Source organism: Bombus impatiens, unplaced genomic scaffold (assembly GCF_000188095.3).
Source record: "Bombus impatiens unplaced genomic scaffold, BIMP_2.2 scf_1068, whole genome shotgun sequence".
In the NCBI taxonomy this organism is placed as follows: domain Eukaryota; kingdom Metazoa; phylum Arthropoda; class Insecta; order Hymenoptera; family Apidae; genus Bombus; species Bombus impatiens.
In genome coordinates, this window is record NT_177487.1 from 149,938 (window position 1) to 165,944 (window position 16,007).

General features: G+C 39.7%; 1 protein-coding gene across 1 annotated transcript in view; it reads right to left on the reverse strand.

Annotated features, from left to right (window-relative positions):
- Positions 1-344: 344 nt before the first annotated feature.
- LOC100741992 (frequenin-1) overlaps positions 345-16,007 on the reverse strand; it is a 48,813-nt gene continuing 33,150 nt past the window's right edge. Inside the window, exons 3-8 of the mRNA XM_003493252.4 lie at positions 12,713-12,737; positions 11,874-11,922; positions 11,682-11,771; positions 10,888-10,966; positions 10,549-10,637; positions 345-876 (exon numbers count right to left, since the gene is read on the reverse strand). Coding sequence (XP_003493300.1) covers positions 709-876; positions 10,549-10,637; positions 10,888-10,966; positions 11,682-11,771; positions 11,874-11,922; positions 12,713-12,737 — 500 coding nt within the window. The 3' untranslated portion in view covers positions 345-708. The remainder of the gene's footprint in view (positions 877-10,548; positions 10,638-10,887; positions 10,967-11,681; positions 11,772-11,873; positions 11,923-12,712; positions 12,738-16,007) is intronic.

Consider the following 16,007-nt stretch of genomic DNA (forward strand, 5'->3'; position numbering starts at 1 on the left):
CAAAGCTGAGGTTTGTCGGGACATTTTGGACAGTAAGTTATTGTTTTCTTTAAATTCTCTCGTGTCTTTTATGTGCGTAACATAGCTTGCATGCGCATCTAATGATTCCGTCGAAGACAAGGATTTTTTGTATTCTCAGGCAACCGTAATAATTTTGCAGCTAATAATTCTCTAAATCTTCTAATATTTACATGCTTCCTCGTTGCAATTTTGTAAACCGTCAAAGCGTTTACAACAGAAATTCCCAAAAGGAGTTGAATGCCAAGTTTTCCATTTGATTCCTTTTCTAATTGCGGTGGCATAAAAAAACCATTTGGTCAAAATAATACATACTCGTGGCCTGAAGGAGATTTCATTGTAAACAAGCGCGGCAGTCAACGTGTTAAAGTCAATTTCGCGAGGACTCGATTTTTCCTGATTTTGTCGTCCGTCCCTGTTGTCGTTCGCACAAACAAAGTGCAGAGAGGAAGGGAGAGAGAGGATCGCGTCATGTCGATTCGCATTATGTGCTACCTACGTATGCGTGTACGCCGGACTGCGTGCTTATGGTTATCGAGCCGCCCGTTTTCCTTATCTGTTCGAGCGATCGATTTCTCTCTCTATCCGTTTCGACGACCGGACCGAAGTGACGAGACGATCGTCCGGCTTGAAACGATCGACGACGCACGGTGCGGTCTCGACGGGGCTCGNNNTCGACGGGGCTCGAGGTTACTCGCCGCCTAACGACAACGCTTGCACGATTCTAGGATCGGCTTTGCTACCCTCCCGGAACTCTTCCAGGGTTAATTTGTCGTCGTGGTTTTTGTCCATCTGATCGAAGATCTTGTCCACCCTCTTTTGTGGCGTGTTCTCGTCCTCCGCCTGCGGCTGTTGCCCCTGAAACACCAGGCGACCGATCTATTAGAAACAAGCTCGACATTTCTACCGCGCTTCGCCTCCTCCGAATCTGCCAACTTCCACTGCGAAACTTTCCGCAGAATCGTTGGAATGTTCAGGTCGCGCGAGCTCTGAAAGCAACGCGCTTCCTATCGCGCGTATACGCAGCGTAAGATTACGAAGAAAGGAACCGACGTATGATTAACGCGCGTCGTATGACGTTACCAAGTCGTAAGAGTATTGTTCCAAGTTCACGTTATACACGCGCGTTTATCTCGGAAATGGAGAAAAGATAAAGTCACGGAAGGCCGCTTAATTCGAGTTTCTCGTGTCGGCAAGTTTTCAGATAAAGCGTTTGGAAAGAGCGATGGATTTAACGCAAATCGAGTCGGTCGATTTTTTCCCTCTTCCGCTGCTTGCACCGAGTTTCTATAGCGTCGCGTCCTTTTTCCATTTTAATATTTTCTACGAAATGTACGAACTCGGTGTACTTTCTCTTACGTTTTTCCACAGTCGCTCGCAATTTCATCTTTTTCATATCGCACGTGCGTAATCTGCAACCGTTTGAGTCGCAGGGATATTCGAAAAATCCCCAACAGCGCGAAGAGAAACAAGCGGCGCAGCAGCGCTCGTCGTATTCCTTACTTTTATGAAATACATCTATAATATTATATTTGCGTACTATCAATTAATAAATATTTCGAGTTCTGTTCGATAAAAATTATTCAGAAGATAATAATGAAATTTACCATCTAATGATAAAATCCGCAATCACTTAGTTGCCAACCCAATGCAAAATACCGTGAATCGTCCGTAGCGTTCAAATGGCACTTTTCCACATGAAACTTAAACAGCTCGTTCGCGCTGCTTGCGACTCAAACGGATAACGAAGAAAGAAAGGGACAAAACGATGCGTACGATTAACGCGCGTCGTACGACGTTAACGAGCCGTGGGAGGAAAAAGCACGAACGGCGAGAAGCTTGTAAAGCGATACTTGTCGATAACGAAATTTTTTGAACCGCGTCGGCTGCAGCATCGACGAACGTGGAAATTTTTCCGCTAAATTTTTCATGCGCCGATCGCGATAGCGGTAAACGTTTGCACAACAATGCACGCATTACGTATTCTGCGAGCAAAGCTATCTTGGATCTCGCGTTACGTTGCCCCGACGAAGAAAAATACGTGCATTGCAACGATCCGTGTACCATTTACATTAACCGTAGCAGTTTAACGTAGCAGCCATTTAACGTGCTTTACGAGAAAACGCAACGTATCGCGCTGAACGTTTATTTCTGGTGTATAGTACACGGTGTTGCGCGTCGGCTAAGAGAAATCATCGGATTAAAATGTTTCTTTGTTGTCGGTGTCCCAGTTTCTTCGCGGAGCTCGAGCTCGCGCGCGTCCGATTTGCGGAGGATTCGAGGCTCGCCGTTTCGTTTAACGCGAATGAAAATTACGTCGGTCGCAGTGCATAGTCTTTCGTCGACGTGCGTAACTCGTTTATCGAACGCTCAACTTCGTTTGTTTCCGTCGTTTCCTAGATATAATCGCGTTTTAATAAATCGCTCCACGCATTCCGCGTCACGTAAACCGGAGACTTTCGTTCGTCCGCCTGCCTGCCGTCTTTCGTAAAATCAACTCGCAACGAATCGAGTTGGTTGGACGAAAAAGTTGGCGAAATGGTTGGCGCGCTAAACACAAGCGCAAGCTAAGATACGATGCGATAAAAATTCCACGAGTTTCGTTGATCACCGATAAGGGATGCCTTTACGCGCGGCACAGCTGTCGTTCCGGTTGTATACGCTCCAGGCGACTAGTTATTAATCTTTGTTAATACTAGTTATTAATAGTAATTAATGCGTGAAATATTTCTGCTGGTGAACTTTTGGTGGTTTAACGATAAAATTAGGCCGTGAAACATGGGGTCATTAACGTAGACTCGCGACAAAAATGCTCGAGATAGGGCCGAAAGCACGGAGTTGGGCGCCTGGTAAATGCCAGACGCGATTTCGTTCAAAATGAGCAGGTTGCCGTACGCAGGCGTTTTTACTCGCTATGCGCTCTTAACATACGGATACCACGCGCATAATTTAAAGCTGGGGTTGAAATAAAAGGTGAATAATGGCCGGCTGTACGCTCGATATCTCTGATAAGAAAAATAGCAGTGGTCAGTGGGCATAGTACGCTTTTCTTTCCTTTTTATTTTATTGTCGGCTAACGATTGCCTGTATCGACCTCGCCTTTTGTATATCGTCCGTGCGAAAAAAATTTAGCTCAAATGGTCGTTGAAAATTCTCGATCGGTTCTCGAACGAGAATCGAGCTGATCGGTGACCGATTCGAAATATTAATCGATTCGTAAGCGTCGATGAATATCGACGATTGTCTCGCAGGCTAATTGCAGTATTCTTGTAGACAACACTTGAAATGGAAAAACCTACGTGGCAATGGTATTGAATTATAATTAAATAATATATAGTATAATATGATAGAATAAAAGTTACAATGGAATAGAACGGTATAAAATTTGAGATTTTTCATTCGTAAAAAATTACTACTGGCGTTAAATGATGATAATACTGATACGTCCAAAGTTTGTATGTAATTATATAATATCCAAGCGAATGTATGGATATTAAATATCATCAATTATAAAACAATTCTTACTCTGAGCATTGTAAAATACACTTTTGTAATAAAAGAGAAAAGAACATCTTGGAAAAATATATTTTCTGTTTTTATACGATTTGCTTAGTGAGAAACAGAGTTGATACTTTCAGTGCTTTCAAGTTTAACCGAATGGCGCATTTAGCTTTCTCTACAATTAAGAGTTGGTACATACAAGATTTTCTAAAGATATAATTCATTTTTCCATGAATATTGACTGTATTAGTGCAGAAGATAGAAAATGTTATGACGCATTTGAATTATCGTACACTTAGCATCTTATCTTCAATTATTTACTTAGTTATTGGTCATAGACCTGTAGCGGTACTTGATAGTAATCTTTCCAACGGTTTCTGTCCGATGGCTCGCTACACAAAGACCTTATTCTTCGGACAAGATAATTACCAGATGTCGATACATCCACACAGAATATTTTCAGGTAGTCTAAGGATCCGCTATACATCTTATGATTTAATTAGCTAAGGTTTTCCAAAGGAACAAATAGTCTTTGTCTTAACAATCCCTAAATCTATTACCTGCTACGGGAAGATAGGGGAAATCTGCCTTTTTCCGACTTTGCTTCAATTGTACAATGCTTCCGACTTTACAATGCGTCCGTACAATGCGACTTTCTTTCAAGCACGGTTAGCATCCTTCTCCAACCACCAAACAGAAATTAACCAATTAACATCAACGTCCACTCCCCTCACTTTCCGAAACAAGGCTTTCCTCAATGATTCCGATAATCTCGTATCCTTAGACATCTTTGTTTGACAGTTATACGTAACGGCGACACCTCTGTAGCATCATCGTAACGGAAAATCAGTCGTCAAACGCGAGTCGATAGTTGGTAGTTAGCAGTAATAATTGATCCGAGTTTCTTGACATCTTAAGCAATCATCATCCGCACTTGTATCATGCGTCATAACGCATCGACCAGAAGTCGAACTTGTAATTGCGAGTCCTACGCATAGTGTACACATAGAGTATATGTTAATAAATATACAGGGTGGTTGGTAACTGGTGGTACAAGCGAAAAGGGGGTGATTCTACGCGAAAAAAGAAGTCGAAAATATAGAATAAAAATTTCTTTTTTTTAATTTTTTTTTGTTTAAATTTGTAGGAAGTGTAGTGGAGTAGATGCTGCCAGGTGAAAAGAGAGTCGTGCGTTTCATCCCGGGACTACCGGTGGACTCGTCAGTAAGGCTATGCCCGGTGGTCCCTGCCTTAGACGTAGAGGGAGTCTCGCTAGGTGCGGTATTTGTATCATTCGCCTGTATATTCGACCGCTAGCGAGATAGACAGACTCGTTGTCGTCGTAGCCCTCTGGCGGTCGTCGTAGCCCTCTAGTGTTGGCAGTTGGTACCAGCGGATCGCCCGGGAGGTGTTGCGCCGCGTTGATGCCTCGACCTGTCTGCGTCCTATTGATACCGATCCACCACAAATTGTTCCATCGAGACAACGATCTACAGAGAGTTCCGTTATAACGAGACATGATAAAGTGCACGCGTACCGAGCGAAAATTCGAAGTCGATTTTCTCAAGAACAAAGCCTCAAACGAAAAATTTTTATTCTATATTTTCGACTTCTTTTTTCGCGTAGAATCGCCCTTTTTCCGCTTGTATCTCCAGTTACCAACCACCCTGTATATATCTTGCATAGCACTCTGCATATTAAATATATTCAAGTGTTCCTTCGCACCTATCACGACCTATCCACCTCAGGCTTTTCACTGTCGGATGAACGAGTACCTAATGAAGCATGAAACGAAGTATAAAAGAGCGAGCACTAACTTTAAGACACGATTCGTGCAATTTCTCACATCTCACTGAAAGTAGATGTTTCAAAGGAGGAGCATTTTTGACTTTGTTTGAACGAAAAACTCTAACCGTTCGTCTATGCAAATACAAAAATACAAAAGGAGTCTAATAAATTAAATTTTTAAAGTGTTATTTCGATCTATCAGAGATGCAACCAAATTATTGTCGGAAGAAATATCTGGGACCCGTGAAAGAAATCGATGATTTTTCGCTAACATCGCTCGGAATTGAGCAGTCTATCGATACGATCGAAATTTTATAATTTCAAAAGTTCAACAATTTTTAGACAATCAACGAACTGATCGAGGACCTTAAAACAAACGTCAGGTCCGCTATGGTTCCACGCTATTCAGGAATTTTTTTTTTTTTTTTTAGTTATTTATTTAAATTTTACAATTTGTCCAGTACGACATTTGGTAAAATATTATAGCTTAGTGGTATAATAATATAACATGTGGGTGCCTACCCCCAGCGGGGTACCATCTTCGTGTTTGTTAGGTTATATCCTTTATGAGATCTGCTGGGTGTTTCCTTTCTAGTCTTTTTTCTATGCTTGATGTGTTGATCGTTTCCGCTGCTAGCCGGTTTGGATGCGTTGCTATTCTTTCTCTGTCCTTCTTGCGCATCTGCTAATCTCCTCCTTGACCGTTGGTATTCTCAGGTCTTTCCGAATGTCTTTGTTCCTAAGGTACCATGGGACATTTACTATTGTTTTAAGAATTTTAGCTTGCATTGTCTCTATTTTGCTTATATGGCTCATTGCTGCTGTTCCCTATAGTGGTATTCCGTACGTCCCGATTGGTTTTTCCCTATAGTGGTATTCCGTACGTCCAGATTGGTTTTATGATCGTTTTGTATATTTTTAATTTATTTTCTATGCTTAATTTGGATTTTCGACTTGTTGGCCAATGCATTTGGCTCTGTTTGGTGATATCTGTTTTCGCAGTGTGAATGCAATATGGAGGAGTGAGCATATTCACATTATTGTCATAATTATAGCAAGTTTTGAGTATCGGTTTATCAATTTTGAGAACGATGTGTGTGAGAAATTCCTATTACACGCTTTCAAGCAATTTCATGATATGCGACTGCGCTGAATTCTATTTTTCAAATGCGTATTCCAGGTGTGACACGATTAGAAACGAGTATATTTTACAAATTTCGTTGTAAACATATCATTCTAAACGTTTCATTGTGTGGCTTCTTAACGAGATCCAGAGATTTTGAGGTGTCGTTTTCTAGAAATTTGTAGAAGATGACGAGGAGGAAAAAATACCGTCAAAATAAGTTTTTGTTTTTTGTTTATCCGGCGGTGTACCATTTATGGAGTTATCATTAATCGAGTATTGTTTCATTTTCCACGAGAAATATATAGCATGACATTTCGAGATAGGAACAAATCATTTCAATTGACCAAGTCATCGATTAAGGATTTCTATTGAGATATGTGTAATTTTGTGTGCTACACTAGATTAGCCACATTTAGTAACACACATATATGAGTATGAGTGTGTGAGAGTATGTGCGTGCACAGCGTCTCGTAAAACAGACGAATGCGACTGTTTCGTTGGTAATGCGATATAGAAGATGGCGAGAGAAAGAGAGTTCTGTGACGCGTGCAAATATGCATCGATAAATATCTTGCAAATCACATACTAAATAAATCTGAAACTATTTTGATATCAATTCTAAGTATAATCTAAGTGTTCCTATACATTTATTTCGGCGATTAAGATCCACAATTCTCAACAATTTCATCCTGTTACGAGTTTTTTAATCATAAGAACAAACGATAAAGAGGTTACCGTGACGCAAAAACTTTCGCTATTTTATCTTTGTTACTAATTTCACGGGGAAGAAAAATCCCTTTAGCGAAAATGAAAAGATACAGTGTACGGAGTGAAGGAAAGATAGTAAAACGCAAAATAATTGTTAGAAAATAGATGTGTGTACATCTGTATTGTACGAGCGAGGAATAAAAAAGGGGAAGACAAAAGGAAAACGCCATGAGACGAGTGCATCGCGTATGTGTCGAATGAATGAATGTGCAATAAAACAAATTCATTTCTGTTTGAGATGTATAAGAGAATAATACTTCAATTTGTTCGTTAATACTTCAATTTGTTATGTTACATATAAAATAGTTATTCTGTTATTTAATAAAATCTTATATATCATTACTTTAGCAATAATAAAAATAAAAAAAAGATAACAAGTAACAATTAAGAAGAAGCTAAAATTAAGGATTAAGATAAGGAAGTTATAAAATCCGTCCTGAAGAGTATCTTGGAGATTCCATAGATCGACTAAAATACATCAATTTTGTGGTGGACAGAGTCAGTGAAATTCATCGTCCTGTTAAAACAGTTACGACAGTCGAAACGGTTGCAGTTGTAAATGTTGCTTTAACAGCAAGTAATTTCGCATTCTTCTGGAGATTACATTTACGTTATTACATTTACCTTATTATATTTTTCGTTTCGAAATATTTACAGTCGCCTTAGCTAAATTCTGTATATAACTCCGTAATGATCGACTCAATCCAATCATTCAACTTCTACCGTTATTTGCAAACATGTCAAATAAGAGGTACACTCGTTGTTTCTACATTCTTGACTTAGGACAGTTTCATCGTCACGGGCACAAGCGTACGGTCGAGGGACAAGTTATGGAATCTCTAAGAATTTCATATACGAATGTAGTATAGCATATGATTCGCCTATCGAATAGAGTTTGAACATTCAACCTCCTAATAATATCATCGCGATTGTGGCAATTAAACGATGTAAAATTGCCGCAATGTTTGGTAGCCAATTTTAACAATTTATGTTGTTCTAAATATGAAACATAAATGTTATTTGAAAATTATGTTTATCTCTGATGTGAGATTTCTAACAAGGAGATAATCCGAGATAACACTACTATATTATTGACAAAGAGAATGAAGAGAAGAGCGCCAAAGTGGGATTCTCGTGAATTACCAACTTAACCTTAAATGATTTAAAAGAATGATAATAAAATTTAACAACCAGGTGACGACCTTAGAGATAGCTAGCTTTTCAGGCGATGCTTCCGGAGAAGCCTATAGCTCTCAGTTTACGAATTAGAATGCCATGGTTTATTTAGCCTTTTGGTATACACCGAATCAACCTGATAACCATTGTTAAGCTCCTCTGATAAATAGCGACGATACATCAGGAGATTTGTCACGGCGAATCTTCCTGAAACGAAACCACTTTGCTCAGTTTGGTATAATGTAATTTTAATTTGATCTACGTATTAGCCTCTTGAGTACGATGCGCCACTATAGTGGCTTTCGCGGATGTCATCTTAGATTACGACGCGCCACTATAGTGACTCACTGTACTATTCATTATTCGCTTGCCGTTTGAACTAAATGATCTTTTACATTTGTCTTGCTTCACACTTCTTTTGCCCTCACAACGTTTTATAACTGTAGCGGCACATATGTCATCGGACGTTTCGATTGGAAGATGCCTTATGTAGTTGTTTTGCCACAGAGGATTAACACAGTACGATGCACAAAATGTAACAAACTCTGGACAAAGCAATATTGTTGCTACGTGCAATCGTCAACCAGAGTCAAGTTTAAAATTTCCGGTACACCCGCGACCAGTATAAATAGACAACCATGCTCTCCAGACATGAGTCGTCGAGATTATCAGTCGAGCGAATAGGTATAGCGAATCAGTCTAAAGAATCAGCATAACGAGTAGTATCGAGTATGCTTGTAACGAATTGCATCGAGCGAGCGACGCTTACGCCTAGCTCCGTATTCCACATTTAAATATACTTGTAAATACATTTGACGAAATCAACTCGTCTCGTTATTAATTTAACCAACAACACGTTTCACCGTCCACCACATGCCTTTTTTTAACACGCCGATCCGTATTTTTCTAATTTTTTAGAATCTTCAGCCTCAAAATGTCGCTTGAAAATAGAAAACGAAGAACAATTTGAAAAATACTGTCGCGTTATGAGTGTGAAAATTGTGACGTGGGTCTGTGTCGTACCGTGCTTTAAAATATATCACACGCACTTGTATTGTTAATTGTTAAAGTAAATTATTCAGGTTCAAGCATATACATCATATCTTTAGGAAAAATTACAATTTAGATATTAAACACTTCGTTCCAATGTGATTGGTACAATTCAACCGAACCTGAGAGGTTAACTTTCCTGAAATTTTGCCCACGACGATGAACACACAGATTGATCCGCAATTAGAGATGGCGTTTCTATCAGCGGATTTAATTATAAACGTAACGATACCTGTTTTCTGAAAGTGCGAAAAAATACCTGCCTTCGTAGAATAATATTATAAAATATATAATAAGAATATAACAATTCTGCATATTATGAATTTGTAGAATTCAAAGAAAACGAGAGACGATCTCTGCCTCTCAGTTAGATGATCGATGAAGCGTGCTGAAATGACTTTCTCGATCGACGTAATCCGCGTCGCGGCTGCAATTTTCCCGCTTTATTGCCGCCAATGCGAAGCCGACGTTATCGATAACGTCGAGTGGTTGGCGTCGCAGCGCCGGCGTCGGTGTTCCGCGAGAAAATTCGGCTATCGATCGGCCAATATTTTCCACCAGTTTCGATCAGCTAATCGTGCGATTAATCGCGTTTCGCGGATCAGGCCAGAAAAATATGCTCCTTCAATCTGTCCAATGGGTGGAACTTCTCAGCGGACGTTTCACGCGTTTGCACGTCGAAAGCGCGTTGCGTCGGCGGTTCCAACGTCGTTATTATTCGACCGCGCGTATTCGATCGACGACTACGCGCGTACTATGTAACGCGTTAGCGCAATGGATAATTATCGACTATGTTTATTCGATCAAACAAGGGATGGCGCGACAGTTACGAAATTTAATTTATATTGGATGTAACGCGTATTCTACTTGCAATAGAATCAACCGAAACAATTGTTCCGCATAATAAACGACGCTGCGTTCAAGTAATGCGATTCTCGGTCGGAACCACGTCAAACGTCCACGTTCGCAACGCATGCGGCGAAGAAATAAATTTATATAGTCGACGATCGTTACGGGAAATGTTTGCAGCTCGATTCAGGTACGTTTTTCCAGCTGGCGAAGATAGAACAACGCGCAAGTACCTGCTTCGAGAAGGTATAAAGCGACAGTGATGTACCTACCACCATCTCGTACATCGCATCGACGATATTGTACATCTCCTCCCTCGTGATGAAACCGTCGTTGTCCACGTCGTACAGCCGAAACGCCCCTGAAAATAAGAAACAGAACTCATATGGTAACTGCTGCGAGATTACTTGGCGCATCGATTCCAACGTTTCGAGTGCCTACGTCTAGAGTTTTGAAATTTTCAAAGATTTTCCGAGAGACATTTCAGCCATAAGCCATTGCCATGGTCGTGCAAGTTATTCAAAACATCGATCTCGAAGCTTTTAATTCGAAGCTGCCTATCATTGTATTCGTCAAGTTTTTTCAGATGCCAATTGGCTGTGCTTACTTACAGTGAAGTTTCTCGTCCAGGTTGCCGCGCGACGTTACCGACAGCGCCCTTATAAACTCTTCGAACTCTATCGTGCCATCCTGAAAAACAATCGTTCGTGCAATTTGCGTTACAGCGGATCGGAAGCGAGATACGTTGGTTCGGCTTTCGATCGTTGAACAAATTTCGTAGCCATGTGTACGCTGTATGTGACGAATTTGTCACGGAATTACCCAAATCGTGGAGGCGATTGCTTGCGTGTGAAATCTGGCCGATCGCGTTGGTCGTTTCGGAGCGACGTTCGCCTCGGAGAAAGCGAGATCGTAGCGTCGGGAAGTAGTACAAGCGCGAAATTAAGGAAACAACGGTCGCGTGCTGTCGTTTAGTATGGAAATGATAAACATGGAAATTCGGCTAACGGTAAATCTAAAACAACGAGAATATCTAAGAAGCGAAATCTAAAAAGAAAACGAATTACCATCAATCGATAAACCAATGATTAATGGATATTCTTCGTTCGAAATTTCTTGCTCGCTTCTCTTTTAAGGCCGAGTTTAGTTATTCTGATTTAACAACGAGAAACGGGAACCGTGCATAGGTCAAAACCATTTATAGAAAATCGATATTACACAAATGCTTGAGAAAAATGAACTCGCCTCGTCTAGCGATATATTCGAATAGAGACGATAAGTGTTTGCTTCTTTGTCGCTTGTGATTTTCGTGGTCAGAGTAGGGTTCGTAGAAGAGTAGAGTTACCGATAGCATTCGAACGAACACGTTAAAGCGCGCGGATTAAAAAGGCGTTACGAAACTTACGTTGTTCTCGTCGAACACTCTGAAAACCAGCGTGGCAAATTTCGATGGATCGCCTTGTGGAAAGAACTGCTTGTAGATCTTTATGAAACCCTGAAATCACGCAACAGGCACTCTTATCTTCAAACTTTCTCTTATCTTGGCGTACATATTGATTTTCGTTTAATTAACGTGCCAGCTGAAACCAGGTCATACCTGTTCCGTTAGCAGGCCATCGGGACAGTCTTTCAGGAATCCTTTGTGCCTAAACAAACAATCGTCAAAGTTATCGAATGTACGTTTACTCGCTCTCCTTCCAATCTCACTTTTCTTTTCCACGAACGAACCAGCAAATTGATAAAACATTACCGCGAAAGCCAGATAGACGAAGCCACGTATCCGACCAACGTAACGTTACTCTGACTTTTTCACCATCTGACTACGCGTTCTATTGGGTTGGCAACTAAGTGATTGCGGATTTTGTTATTAGGTGGTAGCCAACCCAATACATTAAACGATGTTATACGATTTAAATATGTATATTACCATCGGCATGTTACATGTTTTTGTCGGTAAATTTTCCCAGACAATGTTAAATCGATAGATCGTAGATTTATCTATCCGTTATTACCTAATAAACCGACATAATAATTTGTTCGCTGATTATATACTAAATCGTACATTTATGGGAGCATTGTTCAACGTATCCAATTTAATCCTCGATAAATAGATACGAGTGCCATGGCGCATATCGGTCACGCAAACGCTAGTAAATTATCTTCGAACACGAGCAAAATATAATCGAACGGAGACGAGGAAATTTACTAGAAATTTTCGAAAGCTTTCGTCTCGTCTATGGCTTCGTAAACCACCGAACGCAACGTGTACGTGTAATCTTTTCTTCTCATTGTCCACTGGACGTGCTTGTCGCGCCTCGAAAGCTTCGCGGTTTTATACATATTGACTCGTGACGTCGATTTCCATAGAGCGTCTCGACGGGACGAGCTGGTTCGATCCGAGATTCCGGTCGAAACGCTTGATCGTCGGTGACTCACCATTGTCGAATCTCCTTCTCGGTAACTGAAACAGAAACGAGCGAAAACGCTTTTAATCGAGTGCGGGCTACAGACAGTAACGAGGAGCAAAGGTTGGTGGAAAGTGTTCGACAAACAGAATGGGCAAAGCTCGAGTGGAAATTGGAAACTAAGGAAGTCGAAGCGAGAGGAATTTCGCAGCAACGTTCGCTACTCTCGTTACAGATGCGCACTCGGTTAACTTGCTGATAGAAAAATCCTTGGGATCGTTGATAGCGGGAAATTTGAATACACAGTTAGCTAATTATTATTTATCTGTTTGTCAGGTTCAATGAAATATCTATTATTTATGTTTCAACGGCGTTGTAAGCCCCGATGTCTTGTAGCTTGTTCAACTTAAGCACATCTCGACCCTCTGTTAGACGTCGCCCTTTTCTAAAACGGGAACCGCGCTGCACTTTGCATGGCCAACGTAACTGGGTATAAGACGGCTGATCGTAAACGTGAATCTTTACTGCGAAGAAAGTAACTTTTTCCGTACTTCGTACACCTTCGGGCGCAGTTTGGTTTCTGTTCTTCCGAGATAAGCTTTTACTTCTTTTGTAACCATTCGTATGGGTACTATAGAGAGGTGAACGCATGAATAAATAAATAAATAGAGAAAGAAAACTTTCCGAACAAACACCGTTTCACGACAGTGGAATATCTGTTTAAATGATAAAAATGAACATATTAATCAGCAAGCAATAAATTACGTGAATCGTCGTTGGAAAAGCTTGAATGAAAAGCTATGAATCTGTTTAAATTTGCTCGTTACAAACAATTAACTACTCGATAACAATCGAAAAAGATTTTTTCATTAATCGAAATCCAGATCTTAATAGCTTTATATTTCACATTTGAAATTTTACCGAATTTATACCGAATATCTAAATATAAAATAACATGGTATGGAAATAACATGGAATTACGATAAATAATATCCTAAAATATAAACTGTACATTATTCGAAAAAAGTGTTTCAGATAGAACTTGTCCTATTTCGAGAGGGACATCTGGCAGTGGTCGCAAATCTTATCTAGGTGGACGCACCTCCGAGACTTGAGGATGGTCTTTGTTTTTCTAAATGGTATGATACGTTTTTTAGACGCCATTCGATACAGTTTTTAATTCTCTACAGAAGAGTATACAAGTACCTGATTCGAAAAATGATTAGTTTAAAAGATATTTTAAATGTAATATTGTAAGACTTGAATGAACAGCAAGGAAAAATAAGTCAACGTTTATGTTTTTAAGCTTTTATTAAATGATAATACTAATACATATATATAAAAATGAAAAAGTATACGTAAAATCACATACATATAAGAAATAAAAAAAGAGTTTCACAGATGTAGCGATTATTCAGGATCGAGGTATCCCAGCCGCAACCAATGTGCTCCCACGTCTCTGGGCGGTTCTCCTTCCCTCCAATCCAACACCAATCTTGCGGACATTGCTACTCCTGGAGAAGTGTCGATGTTGAATAGGCATCCTGACCGTTTCCTCAACGTGATAAGTCGCGCCAGGCGGTGTCTTATTGTTTGTTGCTGTTGGTCCCGCACGCCTCGCAGGCGAATCCTTCTCACCCATGGTGCCGTCGTTCTATATCTTTCTGGTAGCAAACGGATCGAATCGATGGTATGGTGGGTTACTAACGCCCAGTCTATCAAATATACGGCGTAATCCGTCGGCGTTCGTTCTAAAATAATTCCTCTGTCCCAAAAATTGTTTCTTCTAAAATTCACTAGGACAGCGACGAACGTCCCTGGTGTCAAATCTCTGGTCTCTGGCAAGTACCTCTGAGAACGGATAAACATCTCCCAATTGAGTACGTACGTTATTCTTGGCCACCCACATATTCGTACCCACATCGTAGAAAGCGACTCGACACGTACAACTTTGACACGAATGCCTTCTTGAAACACTTCGTTTGTTCGTAGCAAAAGCTCCATCTTTCCAGGTTTCTTCAGAAATCTCAAATATCAGTTTTTGGCTACTGCGGCTACCTTACTCTCTCCTCGAGCAGAGACGACAGATTGAATTTGCCGGAACTATATATAGGGGGTGCATGTCATTGTCTATTGCGACGAAAGAAGGATTACAATGGCGCATTCTCCTACTTATTTGCTTACCGTTTGAACTAAACGACCTTCCTCATTTGTCTTGTTTGTCAATCATATTCGAAGATGGTATCTCACTGGGGATAGCCATCCACATGTTTTATTATTATACCACTAAGCTATAATATTTTACCAAATGTCCTACCGGACAAATTGTAAAATTCAAATAAATAAATAAAAAAAAAATTTGTCTTGTTTCACACTATTTTTGTCCTCGCAACGTTTTATAACAGTGTTAACAACATACAAACAGAATATATAGTTTTTGTTTTTGATACGCCAGTATCAGATATCAATTGTTGCTTTTTATTAAAATAAATATACCATTATTAAATGCTCTCTTTAACGAGCATTTAACGAAAATAGAAAACGAAAAGCAATTTAAAAAACACTGTCAACGATTGTGACGTGGGCCTATGTGTCGTAGCGTGCTTTAAAATATATCACACTCAATTGTATTATTAAATTAAATTGTATTAAATTAAATTATATTATTAAAGTAAATTATTCAAGTTCAAGTATATGCGTTATATCTTTAAGAAAAATTATATTTTTTATTATCTTGTATATATCTATTATAAATTTAATTATCAAAATACTTCGTTCCAGTGTGTTGCAACGCGTGAGATGGTCCTCGCGCCCTCCCTCATTGTCTGCCTGCGAAGGGTCCGCGTACCGTTATTCAGACCCTCATTAAGCCTCAGGCCCCATCATTAAGTTAAAAGATTCAGTATATGCATCTCTAATCCTGAAACTATTTTCGGTTTATGAATGGTCCTTAGAACAATCCTTAAATTTATTGCACGCTCTTACAAATTACGGACAAAGCAGATATTTGTCTAATGGAAAGGCGGATTTTTCCCATAAACAATGACACCCTCGAGCTAAGTTGGCAGGAGATTTCCTTCTTCTATCTTCATTTATTAACACTAGAACTATCGGCATTTGAGACGTAGCTATCTCTACCAAAGCCAGTCGAAATGATTGGTCTTTAAAAAATACGTAATAGTAGAATATTTTTATATTTATTGATCTATTATTATCTTGCAAGAAGAATTCCATGTTCTGAGATCATAAAAACTATACCATAACAACTTTAATAATAACAGTAAGTACAATAATGAAGAATATTCAGTATCAAAACGTTTGGTAAA